The 22,551-nt window shown below is 52.4% G+C and overlaps 10 protein-coding genes across 10 annotated transcripts, besides 13 other annotated features; 1 reads left to right on the top strand and 9 right to left on the bottom strand.

Annotated features, from left to right (window-relative positions):
- Positions 1-154: 154 nt before the first annotated feature.
- Positions 155-2,047, bottom strand: TraAM80_06277 (uncharacterized protein; the record flags this gene model as incomplete). Its single annotated transcript, XM_029383128.1, has 1 exon — positions 155-2,047. One exon carries the CDS (start codon positions 2,045-2,047, stop codon positions 155-157), a length of 1,893 nt encoding a protein of 630 aa, XP_029237021.1.
- Positions 2,048-2,261: 214 nt separating this feature from the next.
- Positions 2,262-2,302: a microsatellite.
- A 73-nt stretch (positions 2,303-2,375) lies between these two features.
- Positions 2,376-3,641, bottom strand: TraAM80_06276 (oxidoreductase; the record flags this gene model as incomplete). The annotated part of the gene is made up of 1 exon (XM_029383127.1): positions 2,376-3,641. One exon carries the CDS (start codon positions 3,639-3,641, stop codon positions 2,376-2,378), a length of 1,266 nt encoding a protein of 421 aa, XP_029237020.1.
- Positions 3,642-3,764: 123 nt separating this feature from the next.
- Positions 3,765-3,808: a microsatellite.
- Positions 3,809-4,231: 423 nt separating this feature from the next.
- Positions 4,232-4,261: a microsatellite.
- Positions 4,262-4,462: 201 nt separating this feature from the next.
- On the top strand, positions 4,463-5,080 carry TraAM80_06275 (uncharacterized protein; the record flags this gene model as incomplete). Its single annotated transcript, XM_029383126.1, has 1 exon — positions 4,463-5,080. One exon carries the CDS (start codon positions 4,463-4,465, stop codon positions 5,078-5,080), a length of 618 nt encoding a protein of 205 aa, XP_029237019.1.
- A 523-nt stretch (positions 5,081-5,603) lies between these two features.
- On the bottom strand, positions 5,604-7,136 carry TraAM80_06274 (uncharacterized protein; the record flags this gene model as incomplete). The annotated part of the gene is made up of 1 exon (XM_029383125.1): positions 5,604-7,136. One exon carries the CDS (start codon positions 7,134-7,136, stop codon positions 5,604-5,606), a length of 1,533 nt encoding a protein of 510 aa, XP_029237018.1.
- A 259-nt stretch (positions 7,137-7,395) lies between these two features.
- Positions 7,396-7,432: a microsatellite.
- Positions 7,433-7,807: 375 nt separating this feature from the next.
- Positions 7,808-11,191, bottom strand: TraAM80_06273 (uncharacterized protein; the record flags this gene model as incomplete). Its single annotated transcript, XM_029383124.1, has 1 exon — positions 7,808-11,191. One exon carries the CDS (start codon positions 11,189-11,191, stop codon positions 7,808-7,810), a length of 3,384 nt encoding a protein of 1,127 aa, XP_029237017.1.
- A 301-nt stretch (positions 11,192-11,492) lies between these two features.
- Positions 11,493-11,539: a sequence feature (A-rich).
- A 130-nt stretch (positions 11,540-11,669) lies between these two features.
- TraAM80_06272 (putative proteasome regulatory non-ATPase subunit 3) lies at positions 11,670-12,677 on the bottom strand (the record flags this gene model as incomplete). The annotated part of the gene is made up of 1 exon (XM_029383123.1): positions 11,670-12,677. The coding sequence occupies one exon, from the start codon at positions 12,675-12,677 to the stop codon at positions 11,670-11,672; it is 1,008 nt and encodes a 335-aa protein (XP_029237016.1).
- Positions 12,678-13,083: 406 nt separating this feature from the next.
- Positions 13,084-13,130: a sequence feature (A-rich).
- Positions 13,131-13,374: 244 nt separating this feature from the next.
- TraAM80_06271 (ribosome biogenesis protein MAK21) lies at positions 13,375-15,762 on the bottom strand (the record flags this gene model as incomplete). Its single annotated transcript, XM_029383122.1, has 1 exon — positions 13,375-15,762. One exon carries the CDS (start codon positions 15,760-15,762, stop codon positions 13,375-13,377), a length of 2,388 nt encoding a protein of 795 aa, XP_029237015.1.
- A 46-nt stretch (positions 15,763-15,808) lies between these two features.
- Positions 15,809-15,828: a microsatellite.
- Positions 15,829-16,297: 469 nt separating this feature from the next.
- On the bottom strand, positions 16,298-16,945 carry TraAM80_06270 (charged multivesicular body protein 2A; the record flags this gene model as incomplete). The annotated part of the gene is made up of 1 exon (XM_029383121.1): positions 16,298-16,945. The coding sequence occupies one exon, from the start codon at positions 16,943-16,945 to the stop codon at positions 16,298-16,300; it is 648 nt and encodes a 215-aa protein (XP_029237014.1).
- Positions 16,946-16,999: 54 nt separating this feature from the next.
- Positions 17,000-17,050: a microsatellite.
- Positions 17,051-17,554: 504 nt separating this feature from the next.
- On the bottom strand, positions 17,555-19,378 carry TraAM80_06269 (Trypanosoma vivax; the record flags this gene model as incomplete). Its single annotated transcript, XM_029383120.1, has 1 exon — positions 17,555-19,378. The coding sequence occupies one exon, from the start codon at positions 19,376-19,378 to the stop codon at positions 17,555-17,557; it is 1,824 nt and encodes a 607-aa protein (XP_029237013.1).
- Positions 19,379-19,777: 399 nt separating this feature from the next.
- Positions 19,778-19,810: a microsatellite.
- Positions 19,811-19,997: 187 nt separating this feature from the next.
- Positions 19,998-20,043: a sequence feature (A-rich).
- A 64-nt stretch (positions 20,044-20,107) lies between these two features.
- Positions 20,108-20,153: a sequence feature (GA-rich).
- Positions 20,154-20,431: 278 nt separating this feature from the next.
- Positions 20,432-20,465: a microsatellite.
- Positions 20,466-20,533: 68 nt separating this feature from the next.
- On the bottom strand, positions 20,534-21,910 carry TraAM80_06268 (choline kinase; the record flags this gene model as incomplete). Its single annotated transcript, XM_029383119.1, has 1 exon — positions 20,534-21,910. The coding sequence occupies one exon, from the start codon at positions 21,908-21,910 to the stop codon at positions 20,534-20,536; it is 1,377 nt and encodes a 458-aa protein (XP_029237012.1).
- A 140-nt stretch (positions 21,911-22,050) lies between these two features.
- Positions 22,051-22,067: a microsatellite.
- Positions 22,068-22,551: the final 484 nt, after the last annotated feature.

Here is a 22,551-nt window from a genome sequence, read left to right as displayed (position 1 = left end):
ATGCAACAAAAATTCTCCCCTTTACCACCATCATCACATTCCTCTCCCGCTCTTACTCTACTCACGGGCACATAATTCTTCACTCACTGATGAAAATCATTCCCATTCTCTTTCGTGCCAGTCAGTGTTTTTTAACCCAAACAGAAAGACGGAATTAGAGCTCCCGGGGGCCCGACCCCTGCTGCTTCTTCTCCTGAACGGCCAACAGTAACCGTTCGAGATATTGCGCCTGCTCCTTCCCGTGCTTTTTCTCGGCCTCCTTCACAATGGCTTCGGCCTCGTATGGACGGTCGTACATCATGCAGTACAAAAGGGCTCGAATAGCCTCGGACTGAGCCAGCTCGGTCTTATCGACGGCGCAGGCGTAGCCCATCGCATGCAAAGCCCCCTGCGGGTTACCAGCGCTGACGCATATGTGAATAAGAAGGCTGAGCATACGAGGCGACAAAGGTTTCTGACGTGGAGTAGGTTTGGAAGGGGAATGGCTCACGGTGCCTGCTGAAGCGGCAGATCCTGTTTGCATAATACGTCCTTCCGCCTCATCCTGCACCAAATCCGTCGCCCAGCTCAGTGCGGAGAGCCAATGGACCTCTACCATCTGCTTCCTCTTCAACGTCTCTGGCGCGGAATGCGCGGCCGACGCAGCAACAATGCGATTGTGTGCCAACACACACACGAGCACAGCCTCCATGGCCTCCGCTGTCAAAGTCACCTTGGCCGGTACAAAAGACTTCTGAAGAATGTCTACAACCAAAGAGGGCTGCCTCGCCGCCCGCATCTGTAGTACAAGTGCACTGGCCACCTCACACGGCAACGGGCTCGGCGACATGGAAAGCAACACGGAAGACGCGATGCGCCACTCCGCCTCCGATGAACACTTCCGCAGCAGAGCAGAAATGACAAGTGGATGACGCAGCACCGCAGTGACGAGGGTGTCACGATACATGGAGGCCACCTCACTCAGAAACCTTGTCGCGGTCTTGGCCGAGGGAAGCTTGTCGATGATAGCGGCAAGAAAAGGAACCGCCGTTTCTGGGGCCTTTGCAAGCAGTTGCAGACTCTCCCTAACAACAGGCAAGTTCAATGGTGACATCTCCGGCGACTTTTGTGGTTGCCCCTCCACTGTGGTCGATGTCGGTGATGGGGCGCTGCTGTTGCTGCTTGAAGCCGCCAGTATGGATGCGTCGTGAGCCACCATAAGCTGCATGAATGCTTCCCATGGAAATTGTCGCGTTGCGAATATGAGCGCCTCAGTTTTCTCCTGCGTTGTGTACGTCGTACTTGCCACTAAGTGTGAAAGATGCGACATACACATCTCGTTGGACATGGCCGTCTGCCACGGCACTGAAGCCACCACGTCAGTTAAAACCGAAAGCACACGTTTCTGCTCAGGGGTTTGGCCTCTATGGTCAGGCATCAATGCATTCGCGGCAGCAGTGACCTCCCCGGCATCTGTCCCAACGGGTCGGAGGCTTTGAATACAGTCAGGAAGTAGATTGGGTGATTGCCCGTGCACGTGCCCAAGCAGCGCCATGGCCGTTTGCCACGCCGAGGGAGTCGCACAGCAACCAGCTGCGTCAATAAGCATGGGGATTGTCAGCTTTTCATTGGCCTGGCTGAGTTTAAGGAGCGAGATAGCGGCCACCCACTGACGCTGCGGTGCCAACAGACGAAGCGCAGCTATCGTCATCCGCGTCGGAACCACATTGCCGTGCGTCAGAATAGCCTCGGAGTACGCTCGCAGGGCGGAGCTCCAGGGCACCAAGCTTCCGGCGCCGCTGCGTCGCACGTACTGATTATGTAGCAGCATCCGCGCCAGTAGCGCACGGTAGGTGACGACGGCGATGGGCTGCGAGTGGTACGCCGCGTCAATGAGCGCACATCCTTTCTCCCACGTGATGGAGCCGATGGCGCGTGAAAACATGTCGGGACGACGCACGAAGAGCTCCCGGTGTTCATGATAGAGCGGTGACATGTGCGTGACGGGGCTGCGCTCCAGGCGCTTGAGGAAGTCCTCGAAGGTGTACCCCGAGTTAACCGACGGCATACTGCATTAGGCACACTGCGTGAGGTCTACCCACCCGTCACACACGCACGCGTGGGATGGTGCATGCCGCAGCAAAGGCAAACGAAGAAGAAGAAGAAAAAAGACAATTAAGCATGGTAACATAACAGCCAGCACCATATTCACACGTCAGCGCCTCCATGCAAACAAGACAACTGGGACAGAAAAACCAATTCAGTACCCATGAAGTCATCAGCAACAAAAAACCCACAACCAACAGTAACAACAAACGTCAAAATAAAAAGACTACGGGGGAACCACTACGCTTCCACTGAGGTCAAACCCCATAGCACCCCTGCAGAGATTGCTGTTACCAGACACGGTAAAATAGATTCCAAGGCGGAACTCGTTCCTTTGGCTCTCGCTTCTCATTCAACTGGCTCCAAAAACGACGGTGCTCGGAGGACGTAATGGCAAGGTTAAATAGTGAAAACAACACAACCCCTAATGACGCCGCATAACTTGTTGCCAGCAGCAGTGCACAGTACACACCTCTCGACTGCCACACCGTCAGTATAGGCGCCGTATCGTTAAAAATCAATGTCCACAGGCTAACGGCATTCACAGCGTACATCAAAATCTCACAGGTGTAGTGCGGCTCCAGCACGTAGGCAAACAGGGATGTATTGGGGAAACGATAAAAAAAACTAGATGTCTCGGTTGACGCCTCAACACTGTGACGCACTTCATAAGCGTGTTGCTTCCCATCCAAAACGGGCGCTTCGAACGAATTAGACGAAGGCGCCGGCGCATCCCGCATCCTTGCCAGAATGCCATGATGCAGCCCCTGCAGCCCCTGCAGGAATAAATGTAAAAAAAAGGCAACCACAGTCGTTACTGGGACAACAGGGGAAAAATGACTCTCATCAACACCTCCCAAGGGGCGAGGCACAGCAGGATTACTGGCAACTGCGTGAGCGACACGGCAAACAACGGGGCTGCTAGAAATAACAGCAAAGACGTAAAACGAACATCCCGCGAGTGCGGCAAACAACGTCACTGTATCCTGCGGTCCACCTCGAAAGCGGTGAACGTAGAGACACTCCCACAGGCGCACGGCACAATGCATAAAGAATGCCACTAGTGGCAGCAACCCGTAACAGACTGCTGCATCACGTAGCAAACCCCCCGGCATGAATGTTGAAAAACGTGTATCCAAAGTGTTAGTGGTCGTATGAAACGGAATGATGCACAGCTGCCAGAGCAGTAGGGAGGAGACCATACCGGTCAAGTAAAAGACACAAAATCCGCACTTCCGACTTACGCGGACACGACACAAAATGGAACTCTCTAGCGCATTGACAGCAAACGCAACACTATTCCACAGCCAACCTCTGTAATCCGTGGGGTTTTCCCTCGCCTTGCAGCTAGTATACACGGCCGTACGCGTCCCAGCCGCAGCGGAACCGTTGTTATTAATATCATCAGCAGCGGCTGAACCCATTCCATATCGAGCACCGTAGCGGGCCACGCTGCGCATATGCGGATCCACGACGCGCAGCAGCAGAATCAACATGGCCATCGCCCAGTACATGCACGTCACGCACACCAGCAGCACACAAGTGAGTTGGTGCATTCTCCCCAATGCGAAAGGCGGAGTTGATAACAGCAGTACTCGCAATTCAGACGGCAATGAGTGTTGCTATGGCGGCAGCGGTAGCAGAGTAGCTATGTTTATCAGCGCTTCCCTGGTCGATAGAAAAAGAAGCAATTAAAGAAGAAGAAAAAAACAAAACAAAACAACAGCCGGGTGTTTACACAGCAAGGATACACCCACAGTCGCACAGCTGTTACCCTCAAATTCCCAACTATTTCTCCCCCTTGTCCCTAGTCATATAACTAAAGCCATAAATAAGTCAGAATAGCTTGAAACGCTCCTTCTGAAATGCAACTCTCCTTCGCCAACCAATTTAAGAACTACACACTGACAACCCCCACACACACACTTCCTCTCTCCCTCTCTCTTGTTCACATTCATCCATCCAAGTACGTACCTCCTCCTTCATATTCCTATTTTGGCTCAGTACACTCAACTCCTCTCCGCCTGTGGATACAAACAAATATAACTACTTTCGTTTTTTATCCCTTTTTGCACTAATTGCCACGATATCAACACCTTCGTCGTGAGCGAGAGCAATTCCGCATCGGCATAATGTCGACCCCGTCCACTACACACACACACACACACACGCATACCGAGACAAAACATGGGCCCCTGTGGCACAACCCTGACTCTTGCTGACCCCTTCTATGTCGCTTCTAGAGCAGAACCTTGAAACCCCACAAAGCAACACAACCCCCAATATTTTTTTTCCCCTGCTCTATTGCCAGCCGTTACTGAATACAATATATGTAACCCCCCTTTTTATTGTTCCCTTAATTCTGCACATTCCTTGCATGGCGTCAGTGGCCGTGTGGCATGCAACAACGCTAGTAATGATGCTCTGGGGGAGTTCGGCGGTGAATATCCGGTTGCGGATCTCCCAGCTCCCAGAGATAGCTTGCCAAAAAGTTGGACCCGCCCCATCGGACCTCCAACTTACTCTCCGCCACCTCCTCACGCATTTTCTCGTACTTGATCGCGTGGTCCGGGTCGTCAAGGTCCAGCTGCCTAAAAAACGTGTTAGAGTACAAGGCCCGTTTACCCACGTTTCCTACACGTGTGCGCTGGGCAATGGTAGTGTCAAAGATCTAATACAGCGAAAAGGGAAAGATGATGCCGTACATAAGGAGGATTTGGCTCTTTCCGTCCGTCACCTTTGCAAACGGCTGCCCCCACCAACCAGGGTTGATGGCGATGGGGTAAAATGCAGGGGCGTTGCCGTAGCTGTGTTGCCCCGGCACACGCGCGACATCATAGAGTTTCGCTGCGACTGCATCGCCGAGGCTCCTCTGCGGTGTAAACTACTTGCACGACTCCTACAACCTCACACTCGCCGTAATAAAACAAAACAATGCTCTAAGCCAGACAGAGCAAACATGGGGGGGGGGGGGGGGGGTAGAAATAATGTTTAAACCTATTTAGAAGGGCAGCCAGCGGAAAAAAAAAACGGGAGAGTGGGGAAGAACCATTAAAAACAACAAAAAAAATAATACGTGTCGTCATCTATATAAAAGGAATACGGCAGCAATTTCACATTCTGGAGACGACACGACACCAACCGTTGGCGACCACGCCAGCAAGAAAAGTAGACACGCTCATTCACACACATACGCATGCATGCAAGGAGACGCACAAGAGAAAAAAAAAAAAAGACCAACGTGTTTTTTTTTGTCAATTATTCTGCCTTTTGTTTGCATTCTCGTCTTCTCTCTCTTTAAAGGCAAATAACATGGCGAGAAACAAAACATCGCTAGCCCCAATACAACCCGGGTGGAAATTCTCTAGGCATCAATGGATACGCACCTTGACAAAACCCACAGCACATCAATTCGGTGCAGAGTAGTTTCCCTGCAGGTGTTAGCAGGGCACAGCGCGGTAGAAGCATCACCTTCCGAGTGAACCAATAAGAGACACAAATAACACCTCCTATGAGTCTCAGCGGTGGTTTGCTCCCGCACGTCTAATAAAGCTCAAATCAGTTTCTAAAGAAACATCACGAATAATTGATGCAGGAGCACTTCCAGCATCTTTGCCTTGACGGCTACATACACTGCTCGCAGGCGGTGTCGCTGCAGAAGATGCCAGCGGGCGAGGAGGAACAGTGGCGGGTGCGGGATGTGTGGCACGGCAATCCACCTCCCCCAAACGTGCACACGTTTTCGTAAAACATGATGGAGTACCAATGGATTCCATCCCACGACTTTCAAAATTGTGCGGCGTCATATCCTGCAACCTCCCAGTATTATTTAAACTCGCTTGCTGATGAAACCGAACGCGATCATCCACCGCCAGGGTTATCTCTGCAACGATATCCTTCAAGAATTCATCTAGTTTAGCTATAGCTTGCGCCTCAGTGCGTTTTGCGTGTTTGCGCAGTTTTGGCGCTATAACTGCCTCAACAAACGATCGGAGGGCATCCTCTGGAAAGTCCACGGAAACCTGCTGACGGTAAACTCGGTGTAACGTGTCACTTTGCCGCAATTGCAGTTGCTGCTGCGCTGACGAGGCCTGTTCTGAAGTAAGTCTCTGCTCTAATTCGCGACGCCGTTCAGAAGCCTGTTGGAGAAGTAGCCGCTTAATCATGGTCAAATCTTCTCGTTGATGATTCATGCTTTGCGTAAGGGAAGCGACAGCCTGCTCCAGTGCGCATAAGCGTTCGTTGAACCTGTGTGAAACCTCCGCCGTAACACCAGCTTGTGCCACATGCCCAGCCATCACACCTTCTAATCGACCCCCTGTAACACCGCACTGAGGAGCTCTGTCCATACCGTTGCCTCCATGCCGCTCCGCAGAATCACGTAGGGTCGGTGACGGGGATTCGTCATTCTCTGCGTTTTCGGGTGGAAAGGCTGCAATGGGTTCCTGTCGGACATAGAGTAGCATATTTTTATTGGGCGAAACTGTCTTTATGGGGTGTAGCGCCCGGATGTCTTTATCCAGCTCTTTAAGTAAGACACTCATCGGTGCTGCGGCGTCCCCTGTTCTTTTTCGGACGGCCATCTCCGTGGTGCGATCACCGCGAAACCGGGTTCCAGGATCGTTGGCGAAAAGAACTACATTGTTCATGTACGTCGGCCCTGGACCAAAGGTCTCCAGTATTGTGACACGCACAAACAAATGGCTGGGGGGAATCGCATTAGGCAACTTCCACACCTGTGTTCCAGCCCCAGAGACGGCCTGACATACCAGCTGCGCCACCATTTCGTCGGCAGACTCACCCGAGGCCACCTCCACCGTCTTCGGGTTGGTGAGGTAGTCGTGCCAAACGTGCCAGCCCACGTACCGCAGGGGCGGGTGCGACGGAGCCAGTTTTAGTGTAACATGTTGTGGCGCGTCAGAGGTGATCCAAAGCAGATCTTCGTGCTCGACAAGCAGATTCGAGGCGGCACTTGCCACGTGGGCAGCCTCGTGTGACACCTCCACCACCTTGGCCCCATTTTCCCCCAAGGCCCAGTTCTTCTCCGCCATGAAAACCGGGTATGCCCCTCCTCCTTCCGTGGATGACGATAAGGCACGGGTCCTCACACGGAGGCATTTGACATTTTGTGGGAAACCGTAAAATGAAGAAGCAAAAAAAAAAAAAGGTATTTGCGTGGCAACAACAGAAGCATTAAACAAACAAGCATGATGACCACTGGACAAGCAGGGCGCGGCGTGTATTTGTGTATGTGGATAAGGAGTTGAAATCCGAATAGAATACAAGCATGCGGAGGCTGACCACCCAATGAGAAAACAGAGAGGAAAGAAAAAAAGAAAGCAAACAACCAAAACAGCGATGACAGCAGCAGCAACAAGCTAAACAAAACAGAAAGAACGGTTAAGGACCGTAGGACTCCTGAGTTATATACAAATGCTAATAGGGGGGGGGGGGCCTTTCCCTTTGTACATATCGGCACCTTTCCTTTCTCTATCTCTCCTTTTTTTTTTCTGCGTGTATTCTGAAAATTATTTTACATCGGCATCGTTCGCTTTCTCTCTCTTCCACTCTCACTCACTGTCTCGCAATTCGCTCCCCTAATCAACGTCCAGGAACAACAAGCATAACATCTACACATGCATCCACAGAGCACCGCGCGTTCCTTGCTTCACCCGCCTTTTCCCTTCTCCCTCCGCTTTCTTTTTTATTTTATTTTATTCCATCACAAACGATATGCGTGTCGCCCAGGAACGGGTCGGCCCATCGCATTCGGCGAAGCTGATCTCATTGAAAAAAGAAGACCCTTTGCTTCACCAGGAGAGGGCGCTGATGCTAATTCAGACCTCATCGCTTGTTCACGCCTGGCATGTGCGAGATCTACAAAGTAGTTTGCTTGGGAGACTAACACGTCACCGTAGCCTTTCTCGCGCCTCACCATCAATGCTGTGTTCGGCAAGAGGCTAGGCGTACTACCGATGTAGTTATGATTGTTGACAGTGCCTGGAAGAGGGGCAAAGCTTGGCACCACGTGGAACCACTGCTTCTGCGCTCCCGACGCCACCGGCCAGCTGGGTTTTTGGTCGGCAAATGTCACAGCGTTATTGGCTGCACCTGCCACTTTGTTTGCTATTGGTTGCAGTTGTCGGATAATACCCTTCTGCGGTTCCTGCCCAGCATATAATGCACACATCTCACGGGTAATTATGGGCGGCTTCTCTACCAGCTTGGAGGCAAGCTTTCGAAGAAAGAGGAGTGGTGGTGGCCCCGCTTTAGGTTTTGGCGCCTCCGTGGGCACCAAGTCCACATTAGAAGCTGCGTCTTTGGGCTCTATTTTTACATTTTTTTCTTTCTTTCTGAAAACTGGGCTTTTCTTTGATGGAGTTTGGGATAATGGACTGGGCCGTAGCGCACGCCGCTGTGAAGTCATTTTCCTGGAAAAGGCCATGTCCTCGTTCTCCAAGAAGCTTGGCGATGACCCACTTAGTGTACTTGCATGCGATCTCGAGAGATCACCGGTGACACGTCCGCGCCTACTCCCAGATGGCGTGGAGCGTTCATATGAGTGACCACTGGCAGCGTATTTCCGTTTGTGGGTTGTGATACTCTTTTCTTGCGTTTGGCCCCTCTCAAGCACCAGGCTGGTTTTTTTGACACGTTTTTCAGGTGGCACAAAGACACTCATGGGCGGCAGCTTTGCCACCACAATGGACGACAAACCAAGGGCATGCATCTGCATTGTGCGGGCGCACAAAAGAATTGACTTTTGTAGAGAATCTGGTAAAGAGTTAAACTCGGTCCGTATAGTCAAGGCTGGAATGGCCCAAAGCTCCACAGTAGTGCTCGTCTCCCATCCATTCGGCCACTTCTCCACAAGGAGTCCTTCCCATCCACCACCAACAGTGCAAAGAAAGTTCTTTGCAGGGTTCGGCGGCAGCGCCGGCGCAAGGTCATGCTGTTCGTCTGGGTAAGTAATGCCATTCGTAAAGTCACCGTGGTTGTTACCCTGAAAGAAACTCCATTGAGAATGTGGGGTGCCGAGGCTCACGGGCGTCAATTCAGAGTCCCCCCGGAAAGGAATCCGCCCAATCACCACGGTTTCGTGCGGACGAGGACAGGTAGGCATTTTCCCTCCTTTTTCTTGTCCTGTGAAGATGTGTTTAGGGTTCCTCTCTTTTTTGCCTTTTGGGTGTGTGTCTTCTGGGGCCTCCTCCTCTTCCGAGGCGGGGGGCGACATTGGCAATGTCGCTACGCGGTTGAACTGCCGGGGGTCCTGCACTTCGCCGGCCGTCAGCAGATAAATCTCCCGAACGGCTTGTGCGGGTTCACATATTGAGGTGTACCGCTCCACGACACGCGGTTCAGCGGCATTCAGAATGTTGTGAAGGTGAGACCCCGACATTTCCCGTAACAGCGGGACCCTGACGAGGGCCTCTGTGGAGAGTCGCATCGAGGACCGTATCTGCGCCGTCAGATTTGCCCGGATGCGAAGAAAGAGTTTGGCGTCGTCCAACAGGGCATCCACGAAGCGGTCTCCTTTGACCTTGAAAAAAAGGGCGAAACGGCTAAAAACTGAGCATTTGTACCGCAGCGGCGCCGGTAAAATGTGCGGCTCTTCACCCAGGAGCAAAAAACGTGTGCTGAGGGAGAATTTGTTGTCTGATTCATGTGGAGACAGAATCTGTGATGTACCACCTTCGTACGTCATGTCGGCCCCCAGCTGCTGCCGTTGAACCTCACCCTCAAGAAGGCAGTAGACGTCACCAGGCGGCTCCCCTTGCTCAAATAGAACGTCACCCTTAGTTAACACTAACGGTGTGAAATCCTTTGCGTAATCTTCAATCTCCCGATCGATATGGCGGTAGATTGGTACACGTGACATACACTGAGGCAGAGGATAACTACGCAACAAACGCTCCATGTGGTGTCGTTTCAGCGCGTTGAGGTAAATCTCCTTCATGGCGTTGTCAGCATACCTGGAAAACAGTACCTCAAAGTCGTTACGCGGAATCACCCAGACAACGCATTGCGAGATAGCTCTGTAGACTTTGGTGTACACCTCCCTTCCACCGAAGATGCCACCGAAACTAGCACCCACCGCCAGCCTTGACCGCTGCACCTTGTTATTCGCCTCGCTGGAAGGAGTGATGGCGTCACACCTACCGGAAACAAGAATGTGCATGGCGTCCTGCGAGGGCGCGCCGACGGACACAATCGCATTCCCACTGAAATGCCGGTGACGAAGAACAACCTTCGTAAGCTCCTCACAGAAACTTTGGCTTCCCAGCGAACGAAAAAACTCGCAGTTATCCCAAATAAAATTCCCTTGTGGATTTAAGCCATCATCGTCACGTAAGAGCTCCGGCCCAATGCAGTGCGGCCGACGAAAAATCCGCTTTGCCACCCCATTTTCTCCACGCCTCTGCAAAATTATAGGCAACAGTAGCTGTTCCAGCGCAGCACGAAGAACTTGCCGACGAAAGGCCTCACGCCAGGCGCAATGCACCCGTACGGCAAGGATAATCACGCTCCACATACATGCCCGCTTTAGCCGCGACGCAAAGGAAACTACACTGCTGTTCAAACGTAGGTGACCCAGCACATCCGTCAAACCAGAGACAGACGTCTCAGCGTCTTCTACATTTGAAAGCGAAGTGAGTGATCCCATGGAATTCAACATCGTACAATCCCCGGAGCCGCCTCGAAAAAACTGATTTTCAAATGCGGTACCCTCGACAACCATAAGCGGGTACGTTCTAACCATATCGACTGCCCTGTCAAGACTCTCTGGGACACTACCTCTGATGCGAAGGCTGCCGCGTCTGGATTCCCTCCGTAAGATATGTGTGGAGCGGGACGAGGATGCAGGGTCCACATCGGCGGTGCTTAGCAAAACAACAGGAGCTGTGGATGAGCGGCGTCTGCTGCTGGATGCATCCAATGTCCCCGAGTGAGGGGCCACAGAGACGAGCGGCGCTAGCGATATCATCGCGCCATCATTTGTGGGTGCGCTGAAGGAGCCACTGCTCAGCTCGTGTTTTCCCTCCTCTTGGTTCTTACGCTTCTGTTGAGTTTGTTGAACATCACTACTTGGTGAATTCACATTCATTGTTTTCCAACAACTTCTTTCTTTTCTCTCTGTTTCTCTTTATGTATGTGCGCCGCACAAGGGAGAATCGAAGAATATGAAAAGCAAACAAGCGAACAAACCGACGATGACAGCAATACAAACACGCGTGCGGAGGTAACACCTGACACCGGGCAAACAGAAAGACACATGCACGCCCCAGCGACGATGTCGTAGGGTCTCATAGTGCCGCAAGGAGAAGCTGTAAAACGAATGAAGCAAGACAAGAACACGTTATATTTCTTCTGGCGGACGCTTGCTTTGCTGCATTTTCCTCTCCGTATTTTCCTTTCACTCTTCCACGTCCATTTTTCATTTGCTTTTCTTTTTTTGGTGCCGTAAATAAACACCACCACCCCGCTCTTGTACCGCACCCAGCGTCGCCCATGGACGTTGGGGGCATCTGAAGTGTACCGCAGTGAAGCACCTGAACCGCCTTCACACGTCCTATAGAAACCGACTACGGCAGCCCATCCTCGAAATCGGCCCCACCCAGTTCCTCCTCCTCCAAGGCAGCTCGCAAAACGGAATCCAACTCCTCGCGATCCAGCTTTCGCCGCTCCTCCTCAAGCTCAGGATCAGCTGCGGTGTAACGCATCGATCGCTTGGCGTCATTGTGTGTGACATTGAGAAACTGAATGCGACGCTGTAAGGCCATAAGCGGTTCAGACGTGGAGTACACATCCACAGTGTCGCTGCTGATGAGGTGACCCTTCTCGTGGTCAATGACCGCGTCAATGACGCCGTCGCGGATGGCCTTGGCAATAATATACTCTGCATCACCAGGATTTTCCATGGAAAGCTTCGTGCATATATCAGATATGCTAATTCGGCTGTATGCATGACAAATACGGCGCAACCCCGTCTTAATTACATGCTGCCGTACCCGCAAAATGAGGGAATAGGTGCGGTCGTGCTCAAAGATGCTCTTGTGCTGCTGCAATATAGACATGAATCGGCTCAACTGCCCAAATCGCACACAAGAAGCAAGTTGCAGGTACGGTGAAAGACTCTCCCGCACATCTTTCTGCAAAAAGTCCGAGCGGGGCGGAATTTCACCTAGTAGTAACTGAACAACAAGAGCAAGCTTGGTTGCCGCGACGCGAAAGCCGAATGCACGCTCAGGCGCCTTTCGAAGCGCCTGCTGTAGGCACTGATTCGCATCAACGTATTCCAGCCTAAGGGCGCGTGTGAGTCCGACGTAGTAAAAGTACCGTGCCGCTTGATTGTTGGAGCGATGCGGAAGGCTGAGCTCGCAGGTGGCAATGACACTTTCCGCCATATCGTGCTGGTGATTGCGTGTTAGGAACGCCAAAATGTCGTTAAGGATAATTTCCTGCCCCAACTCGTCGTGACGCACGCAGAGCGCACGATACAGCTTCATGAGACGTCCAAGCAACTCGCAGTTCGCCTGGTTGGGCGGCGGCAGCGCTGGTTGCGCACGGGCAGACGGGATAACAAGCGGCATACCGCACAAGAAAAAATCACACGTGCGGCAAATGGTAAACCAATAGAAACGACTACTCCACACAGCAAATAATGAACTGCTCCAAAAACAGACACTGTTGAATGCTTTTACCCATTGAAACACACACAAACATGCAAATGTGTTTGTAATAAGAGGGGTTAAGGTAACAGAAAAAGAAGGGGCATAAAATAGAGGAAATAAAACAGAATGATAAATATAATAATCGTAAATGCAGCAGGTAACGTCCCACACACAATCCTCCAATGGAGTACGGCAACCAGAAACTTGAGGCATAACCAGCATCAACAAAGGAATCAACATTAATAACGAGAATGTGTCACAAGTCAAGCGGACCCACAGTACGTCATTGAATTCATGAATTAACCGACGCGTTTATTTAATCTCATTTTTTTCTTTTTTCTTTTTTTCATTTTCCTTCGTATTCTTGTTTCTGCCGTAGCACTAACAGCAGCAGCCTCACACACTCATTGCTGAGTTTACCCCCTTCTTGCAACACGCAGATTCGTCACCTCATGCCATCTAATTGCCTCCAGGTTGTGCTAACTGCAGCGGGAAGGGGACGGCGCCACTTATCAGGGTGGAAGCAACAACTCCAGGAGGCAGCGCGGCGGCAACGGCAACCAGGCAAAGGTGAGCACACCAACTGCCTCAGATTCCTCTCACTGACTCCACGCCATCACCTTGCGCGGGGGCGGTAAGAGCGCGTTCGCTGCGACGGCGGCGACGCAGACGCAGATGTGGCACGGTCAAGCCACTCTTCTGCACGCCGCCGTTTCTTTGACATGCCTTTGCGGTTCGACTCGAGCAGTTCGGCGAGATCGCCACCGTCCAGGTCATCCGAGGCCCTCTTGCCACCCAGCGTTATTTCACCAACGACATCATCCTCCTCGTTGCAGTCTTCTTCCTCCTCCTCCTCCTCATTGTCCAGGTCATCGTACGCCGCCTCGTCGTTGCTGCCCCACTCCAGGTCGCCCTCACTTCCGACAACATCAAAGTCGTCGTCGTCATTGCCTTGGCTGTCTTTGTCACCTCCGTCACTGTCGTCGCTCACCACATCCTCATTCAACTCCATTGCCTTCGAGGCGTGCAATTTCTCCTTTTTGGACCGTGTCTTCTTCTCCACCTTGGCATCGTCGCCTCTGGCGCCTCCGCTCACCGTCGCTATGGCCTCCCCTAGGATGCCAGAGGGCCCAAAGAGCGAGGCGTCAACGTTCTTCACACGCAGCGCCACATCCGCCTCCCCACTGGCGTCACCCCACGTAGAGCGAACCTGCGACAATCCGTCAATAAATCGCTGGCGTTGAACGGCGTAGCGGTGCATAAAAAGCGCAGATACATCCACCTGCTGCGCACTTGCATTGATAAAGTATGGGTCCGAGGCACTAGGAATATTAGGGGATTGCACCACACGACTGAATACCGACATCCCTGTGCTAACCTCCTCCGTCTTTGGCTGTGCCCGGGCGTCAACAAACATTGTGAGAAAGTTAGGCAATGTCAGCTCATCTAACGGGTGGCTATCAAAGACAACGTCCTCATTGAACATCAACATCACTGCCAGTTTCACAACCGACGGATGAGAGTGTCGGGCAAGTGTACCAAGAGTCCACAGGGATTCCTTTTTGGCGCGTGCAAACTGCGGTTCACGGCAGCGTACATCGTAACGCTCCGTCTCAGCACCTAAGGACTTTTTATGCGCCCCCAGAACCAGCGCGCGCAGACGTGGATGCGCCTGGAACATCTCACCCACAAGAAGCAGGATAGCGCACACCACAGACTCGTCAAAGTACAACGATCGCTGTATCAGTCGGTGCGCAAAGGCTGCCAATCGCTCCTCATTCTTGTCCATACGCAGCGCCTTGTGCAGCATCGAAAAGAAGCCAGTCATTTGTGTAGAGTGTGAGAGCTGCTTCGGTGAGATTAACAATAAATTATACAGCGTCCGATACCAACGATTCTGAAACTCCACCGTTGCACCCTTTGCATGGGCTATAAGCTGCAGTAGCGACAGAGTCGCCACACGCTGTACAAAATTACCCGTGTTGGCAAGCACAAAAAGCGCACTCAAATGCTCTTCGAGTGGTGCAATGTCTGTCCCAGCGTAAGGAAAAGCACGACGTAAACCAACGAGAATGGCGGTTGTCACGGAAAGATCCACAGAGGCGTTCCTCACAAGTTGACGAAAGAGAGCAAGATACGTTTGAACACTCTTCAGGGCAAGCTTCCGCTCATCCTTGGTGTACACAAACTGATTCATAACATTGGCGGCATACTTCATCGTAGAAACAGGGCAGTTATGCATAAATATGACCTTTTCCAACTCCACAAACAACATCGTCTGGTGGGTAGAAGACTCCCTTAGAAGGGAAAGCAGATGATGGTATGCCTTGTGTGCCACACAAGAGGCGGGATCACCAAGTTTATCCACAATCAGCGCCATCGCCACATGTCGGCCCTCTGCAATACTACACATAAGTTTCCCTACAACATCCAGCCACGCCTCTCGTCGCTTCTGCAGTCTGTCCTTCAGCATGGCCTCTGCAAGCGAAAGAAACTGGGCGTAGGTACGCTTTAAGTAGTCCTCAATGTACCAGTACACCAGTACTGTCTTCCGTCCCTTTGCATCTGTCGGAAGAGTCGTGAAAAACTGCGTTACAAAGCGCTTCAGTGGACGATGAGGCAAAAGTTTGGGCCATACCACAGCAAGGGCTTTGAGAGCTGCCTCGTAGTGGTGCGTGTCGGTGCGTGCAGTGTCAAAGAGAAGGTTAAAGCCGTCCAAGAAAAACATGAAATCCACGTCGCTCAGCTTCACTGCAGCAGAGGCAATCTTGTCCGCGGTTGTTCCACGCAAAATAAACTGGGAATTGTACCAGCGTCCTTTGTCTGTTTGACTCTGCGCCGTTTCAGCATCAAGAGCCTCCTGTGCCTCACGGAACATCGCATCCATCTCATCCTTTGTCACCACACTGTTTGCGACCTCCTTTAAGCTACAGGAGCGCAACGGCAGTGGCCGCTCGTACCACCGCTTATTGAGGTCCAACACACTCTCCGTTGCTGCAGCCATTACACCCCCCCCCCCCACTCCCTTTTTATTTCTATTTCCTTTTTGTTATATATATATATATATGTACGTGTGTGTATTATCACCCCTTCCTCCTTTTTTAGTGCGCTACTTAGTTGCTTGTTGCCTTCCCCACTGTGTGACGTGTTTGTTTCAACTGCGGGCGCTGCCGAACACCGCCTGTACACGACACGGAGGAAGCAGAGTCTCGCTACTTCCTTTAACTCAACGAGATGAACGCAAGTGCGGCAATAAATAACAACAAGTCCTGTGAGTGAAGAAGAAGACGACCCCGCGCACACACCCCAAAGACGCAAACCGAGAGAACTAACTGCGTTCCCTTGGCTGCCGCGACAAATAGCGCACAGCTTTCTGTTTGATGTGGCCTGCTGCACTCCAGTTAGAAAGACAGGTTAGAGAGGAATAAGAAAAAAAAAAAAACATGGTGAGGGGAAAGAGATGAAGCCAAGTGGCCTCCACCATAATAACTGTGCAGATCGGCAACAAACGCAAGGACAGAGAAACAAAATCCGCCAAGTCACTTCATTGAGGATTTCAACGCTGCAAGACGAGCCTCAAGCTCCTTATCATCATCCTCATTCTCCTGCTGCCTTGCTGGTAACGACGCGTCCGTGATGCCCATTTTGCTCTTGAACTCCAATCCAACCTCATCCATGACCTTCTGGATCTCAAGCTCCGTTTCGTCCTCCTCCTCGCCATCATCGTCCATCACGTCGTCGACGACGTCGTTCATCATCTCTTCCTTCATTCCCATCATTTCATTTTGCTTCTCAAACTCCCGCATGACACGCTGCATCTCGGGAATGTTCATCCTATTGTTCATGCTACGCATGGCCTTGGTCACGCCTTTCATCGCCGTTGCCATCTGCCCAGTGGACTGCATTGTTTGGATCCGAAGCGAGACGCCTTGTATTTGGGTACGCATGCGGTACATCTTCTGCTGGTACTTCCGTGTACGCACCAGGTCGCGTGCCAAGATGCGCACCGAATCAATCTGATCCTGCTTCGCCATCTTCTTCATATCAATAACAATTTTGCGCTCCTGCGCCTGCAGCTTGTTGCGCTCACGATCGATATCGCGAATGGTGCGATCAAGCCCGCGTTTGTACTTCCGCATCGCCTCCTGCGGCGTTTCGCGGTGAAAAAGGTCTCTTAGGAACGACATGACCACCTCTAAGATGCGTGCCTGCCTATAGCCAAACTAACAGGGTGTGCCGGCGTTGTTGTTGTTGTTGTTGTTTTGCTTTGCTTTGCTTCCTTTTGTTCTTGCACCGCCTCTCCTTCCTCGTTTTGCTCTTTCGCTTTATGTGTGCGGCTGTGTGCGCTGCTTTTCACTCGTCGTTTTTCCCCCACTGCGGGTGGAAGTGTGGGCGGCCCAGCGCAGCTGGCAAAAAAGAAGCAGAACAGTAGCAAGCAAAAGCATAATTCAGCCCAATTCACAACTATCAAAAAACAAAAAAAAACAATGAAAAACTACGGGAAACGCAGCTTAAAAGTATCCGGTGCATTGCTGAGGCACGCGGCGTCAACTGTCAGAGATATGCGAGGGCGGCATCAATAACAGAAGCATTTACTTTAGATGCACATGTACGGAGAGTCCAAGGAGGGTGCATTTGACGAGAAAAAAGGCGTTTCTGCGCATCGCCGCCCATTTATTCCCTTCTCCCTCCCTCTCTCGTCCGTTGCCATTACCCCCGTCACCCTTTTATGCGTGTTTACGTTGCTCGCCGCGCACATTGGGCTCGGTTCACGCCTCTCAAGACGCCGGTGAGAACTACGGCAGGAGCTCCGCGATGCGCCGAGCGCAGACGACAACATGCAGCGGGACTGTGCTGGCAAACCCCCGCATGTACGGAACGGAATGACGCGACGGTGCGTAAAAGGGCGCTGGCCCGCGTCCCACCGTGACGACGGTCACGACACGATCCGTCGTGCTCTCCACTGCCAGCTGCTCGTGCGGCTGCCGTTTAGTCGCCTTCCACCAGTCTTTTGGCATTGCTATCGCAGGCTCCCCCCTCACCGCACGCATCTCAGTGACCATAACGCCGCCCTTTACCATCGCCGGGCAAAAACCGGAGAGACGTAACTCCTTCAGCGCACCCCTAGCGTGGCCAATCACCTCCCCATCATCGGTGACACCTACAAGGAGGACACCGCCCAGCGTGGATGCCATGGCAGCGACAGTGTGCCGAATACGCTCCAAGTTCACGATGGACCGTTTCGGCTGCCCTGGAGAAACGGCGTCTGCACCGTCCTGCCACTTATCTATCTTCGCCTTGAACTCAACACACGTCCCTTCCACAAGCGATGGAATCTCCTGCGGTGATGCAACCATCACGGGTGGTTGACCCTCCCTTCCGCGCAACTTTTTCATGTGAACAGAGACGGTGTCGGTTAGTGAAGTGAATAGCCGCTCCTCAGCACTGTTGGCGGAGGCCCCCATGTATTTGATGTAGCCTCGCAGAAACCGCGCGCAGCTTGCACACACAATCTTCAGAAGGTCCAAATACGTCGGAAGAGACTCTAGTAACTTCGCCTGATCCTCCACTACAGCACAAGAAAGAGCGGCGACATCCTCAAAGGCAAGAGAAAACGGGGCCGGACCACCTACCATCGGGTGCTGATACTTGCAGTACACCTTATGCGCCCGCAGTACCACCCGCACACACTGGTCGGGCGGGAGACGCCTTAACGGTCTCACATCGTGCGACACTAACTCTTCTTCGTTTATAAAAGGTGTAAAACCATCTGTTGCACATTCGCCCCTCTCACGCTTTCGTGTAAGCGTTGCCCTTGCTTCAGCCAGCATAGACGGTATCCCCACACGGCTGACAAGCGACCATGGCGGAGTAGACTGCCCATCTTGGGGAAATGGAACTGCGACGTACGCGTATCGCGACGTGAGTGCCACAATGAGCCCAACAAACTCCATTCCAAAGACGTCCACGTGAAGAAGACGCTTTTCCTTGAAGCGCACAGCGGCGTCGAGTATGCTGGCGTTGCTGACATCATTGTGACTACTACCGACTGCCTCGTTGGCAACCTTGATAGACCCTTGCTCTGCAGCATACCAACTGCCCTCGTTAAAGACGCGAGCTGTTATCCATGCAGCCTTCCTCCAACGCCGACGCATGAATACGGCCGCATCCTCATCTTCCTTACACTGCCCCGCCACCGACGATGCAACAAGAGCATCGTAATTGTTTGTGGTGTCCGACGGTGTAAACCGCGGCCTCGGACAGTTGCCCTCTACTTGGTGGAGGACCGGGGCGGAGAAAGAGTACCGCGCAGAGGGCGTGATGCGCAGACGCACCACACGTACGCCATCCTCCAAGAGAAACTCCGGCAAGGCCTGCGTGTACTGCAGCGGGTCAAGCGGCGGGTACACACGCGGCACAGCGCGGTCAAGGCACAACAGGAGCATGTCCTTTTCCCGCCGACTCCACCCCGCGTGCGAATCGCTCGAGACATGTCGGAGCCGCAACTCGACCGTGACGACAGCCGACCCATCACGGCAGTTTGCCGCCGCTGCGAGGAGGTGGGCCACATCCACTTCCGTTGCGACGGCACACACATCGCCGACGTCACCTTCAAACATGTGGAAACCCTGACACCCTCGTCGCAAGCAGTCTCCTCCTCCTCCCCCCCCTCGCGCAAGGCCCACAACCCTTATTCCAAGCCGAGATGAGGCGGAGAAGCAGCGCAAAACAATAGCAAAACGAAATTAACCCACTGTCCAAGACAACGGCTTATGATGGGGTGGGGGTGGGGGGGTTGTCGCATGAAGAACAGAAGAAACAAGGAAAATAATGTTTTTCCGCGTTCGGTGCGCAAGCCCCCTAAAAAAAATTTTTTTTAAGGGGGCAAAAGTAATGAAACCGGCGACATTACAGTCACGGAGAACAAGTCCAAAACGTGAAAAAGTGATGTGGTAAAAGTCACAAAAAAGACATTGTCAAGAACTCAGCCATGTCACCAGCACACCGCAAGATACAGGACGCACATACACGCACGCACACACACACACACAACGCAGTGAAGCATGTTACTTTTTATTCTTTTTTGCTTGTTCAAATCGGTGAGACTTTGATAGGGTGACACACAGGCAGGAACATGGGGCCAACCCACGTTACATGCCACAACCTTCTCGCCCGCCAACAGCCCCACATCATTTCCACAATAAAAGTATCTCACCAATACCTACAATTTGTGCGTCCGTTTTTGCCTTCGGTTAGTTATCTCTTTCTGTTTTAGTTTTTGTTTGCAAGCCGCATGCATAATTTTGCGCGCCGACTCCATCGTTTTCCGTCTTTTCCCCTCACGCACACCTCTTTACTTCGTTCTACTTCCTTCTTCCTCCTTGCTGCTTACTCTCGTGCTTGAATCAGCCAACGCACCACGTCTAGAGTCGGAAATAGCAGAACACGCGCTGCACCTCCGTCTCATCCCCTGCCTCCCCTCAACCACCAGCTAAAGGCCATAAGACGCAGGCCACAACAACCACTAAAAGCAGGGATCACACGCATGAATCAGCAAAAAAAAAGCAAACCCAAAAGGCAGCCAACACATGCGCTTGAAGAAACCAAACAACAAAAAAGAAAACGATAAAATTAACAACACAAGAGAGTGGGGCACGAGAAGTGCAAGGCCTACAAAAAACAAACAAAAAAGTACGAACAAGCAAAGTGTTTTACGTTTCAAACAGACACAATTTTTGTTTATATGTGTGTGTGCAATGTGTTTCCGCCTGCGCTCAGCGGAACCCCAAAGAAAATGTATCCTTTGTTTCAACATAGCGCTTCAGCCTGCACTTAGCGTAAAGCAAGAAGTCGACCTCCAATGCAGACACCGCCTCCTGGAGCAATGCCCAAATGCCCCAAGAGAGATGCGATGCCAAGGTAAGAAGCTTGACAAGCCGCACCCAATATGCAATGGTTGCCTCCTCTTCGTCATTGTCAGTCTCACACAGAAAGAAGTGCTTCTCCCCTGGAATGATCTCCTCTAGTTGCTTGCCACGTGCGTCCTCACGATGTCTATGCAGCTCCGCACGCATTGCCTTTCTGTAGACCCCGATGAAGCTCGACATCTCCGCATCGGAAGGAAAATACTTGTCATAGTCGCACTCCAGCCCTGCGTATTCGTTGAAGTGATTGGCAATGTCAAAGAGAAAGTAGTTTCGCTTCACGTAGTCAAAATCAATTATTTTAAGAGCACCACTCTCGCTGTGTCGCATGATGTTCGCGCCAAGGAGGTCGTTGTGACAGACACTCTCCCCAAGAAGGGCCGCGTGGCGAAGTAGCAGGTTCCGCACCCACAACGCCTCCTGCTTCAGTTGCCTGGCGACGCTTTCGTAGTCCGCCCGCTTCCCCGCGCACACCTTACTGAGCACCCCCTCTGACAGCATCTGCTCCGTCCACCTTGTCAGCGCGTGCAGGGTGTAATTTTCCTCCCGATCGAATCGGCACACGTCGGTTACCGCAGCGTGGCCGCCCCCGAGGGTGGGGCCCACGGCGTTCCAGTATGCCCGCTCCTCCTCCGAGAGTTGTGGGTTGTGATGGTCACATTTGGCCTCTAGCGTGGCCCGCACCTGAAATGCCGCAACCTCGCAGGCCATTTTACTTGCCTCCTGTGAGAGCTCTGTGAACGACAGTGCCCGGTAGCAGTTGAGAAATTGGTAGATGAGGAAATTTCTGCCACGCACGTAGGTGGGAATAAAGAAGGACTGGTAGAAAAACTCGCTCTCACGCGTGATAACGCGCTCCGTCTCCTTCCCAAAGACACGCACAACCACTGAGTGGGCGTTGTTGCCAGGGTGGTACACGCGGAATAATTCATTCGTGATGCCGCCCGCGAGACGTTCCACGCACAGCTCCTTCGACGCTGCACCTTCGCTGAGAGCACAAAACCCATTCCTATCGCTGCCGCGGGACTCACTAAAAACGGGGCATCCAGCCACTGCTGGGGGCGATCCGGCTGGAAACAAGATATCCGAGCAGTACATCTGCGCAATGTAAACTATGGACACACGACGCGCGTCGTCGTCATCCGGAATGACGCATTGCGTCAGTTGAACCCCCGTCTGCTTCATCCCGTTACACGACACCGAGGGACGCCCGCCTTTCAAAAGCATCTTCCCTACCCACCTCACACGCACCCGTAAACCGCAATAGAAGCAGAAATGAATAGCCCACAACACCAAAGAAACAAAGGTGCTGCCAACAGGCAATACACCGAAGCAAGCCTTATAAAAAGTTGGGACTACAACGACTAAATAATAATAATAATAAACACCTCACCCCCAACAAACACCGACAAAAACAATTCTGGCATGCAAAGGCCTAGAGAGCAGCTACTCCAGCAACTCAACAACAAATAAAAAACTGCATATCACTCTCACTATTCATGGCAGCCCACAGCAACAGAGGCCAAAGGCAACAGCCACCACCACCACCGCCGCCGCCGTAGCTGTGCTGCACGCACCCATTGACGAATACTGCTACCATCTGCCGTGCGAAGCAAAGTGTTAGATGTGCCGCTCTTCGCTTGCGGCGCAGTGGCATGCGGCATGCGGCAGATCACTTCAAGGGCCAGGGCCAGCAGTGAGCCGGGACGTTACTCCATCGCCAAGATGTGCCGTCCGGCTCGCCGCCGCCCTCACGGCTGTCTGCGTCCCCTGCCTTTCTGTGGCTCCCTTCCCAGCCTTCCGCGGGGATGACTCCACCCGGCACGCTGAAGCTGGTAATTGCTTCAACCACCTCGTCACCCGCAGAA

Source organism: Trypanosoma rangeli (assembly GCF_003719475.1).
Source record: "Trypanosoma rangeli strain AM80 chromosome Unknown Tra_15.4_contig_00224, whole genome shotgun sequence".
NCBI lineage: Eukaryota > Euglenozoa > Kinetoplastea > Trypanosomatida > Trypanosomatidae > Trypanosoma > Trypanosoma rangeli.
The sequence above is the reverse complement of the archived record's forward strand: the minus strand, read 5'-3'. Positions and strand labels throughout refer to the sequence as shown.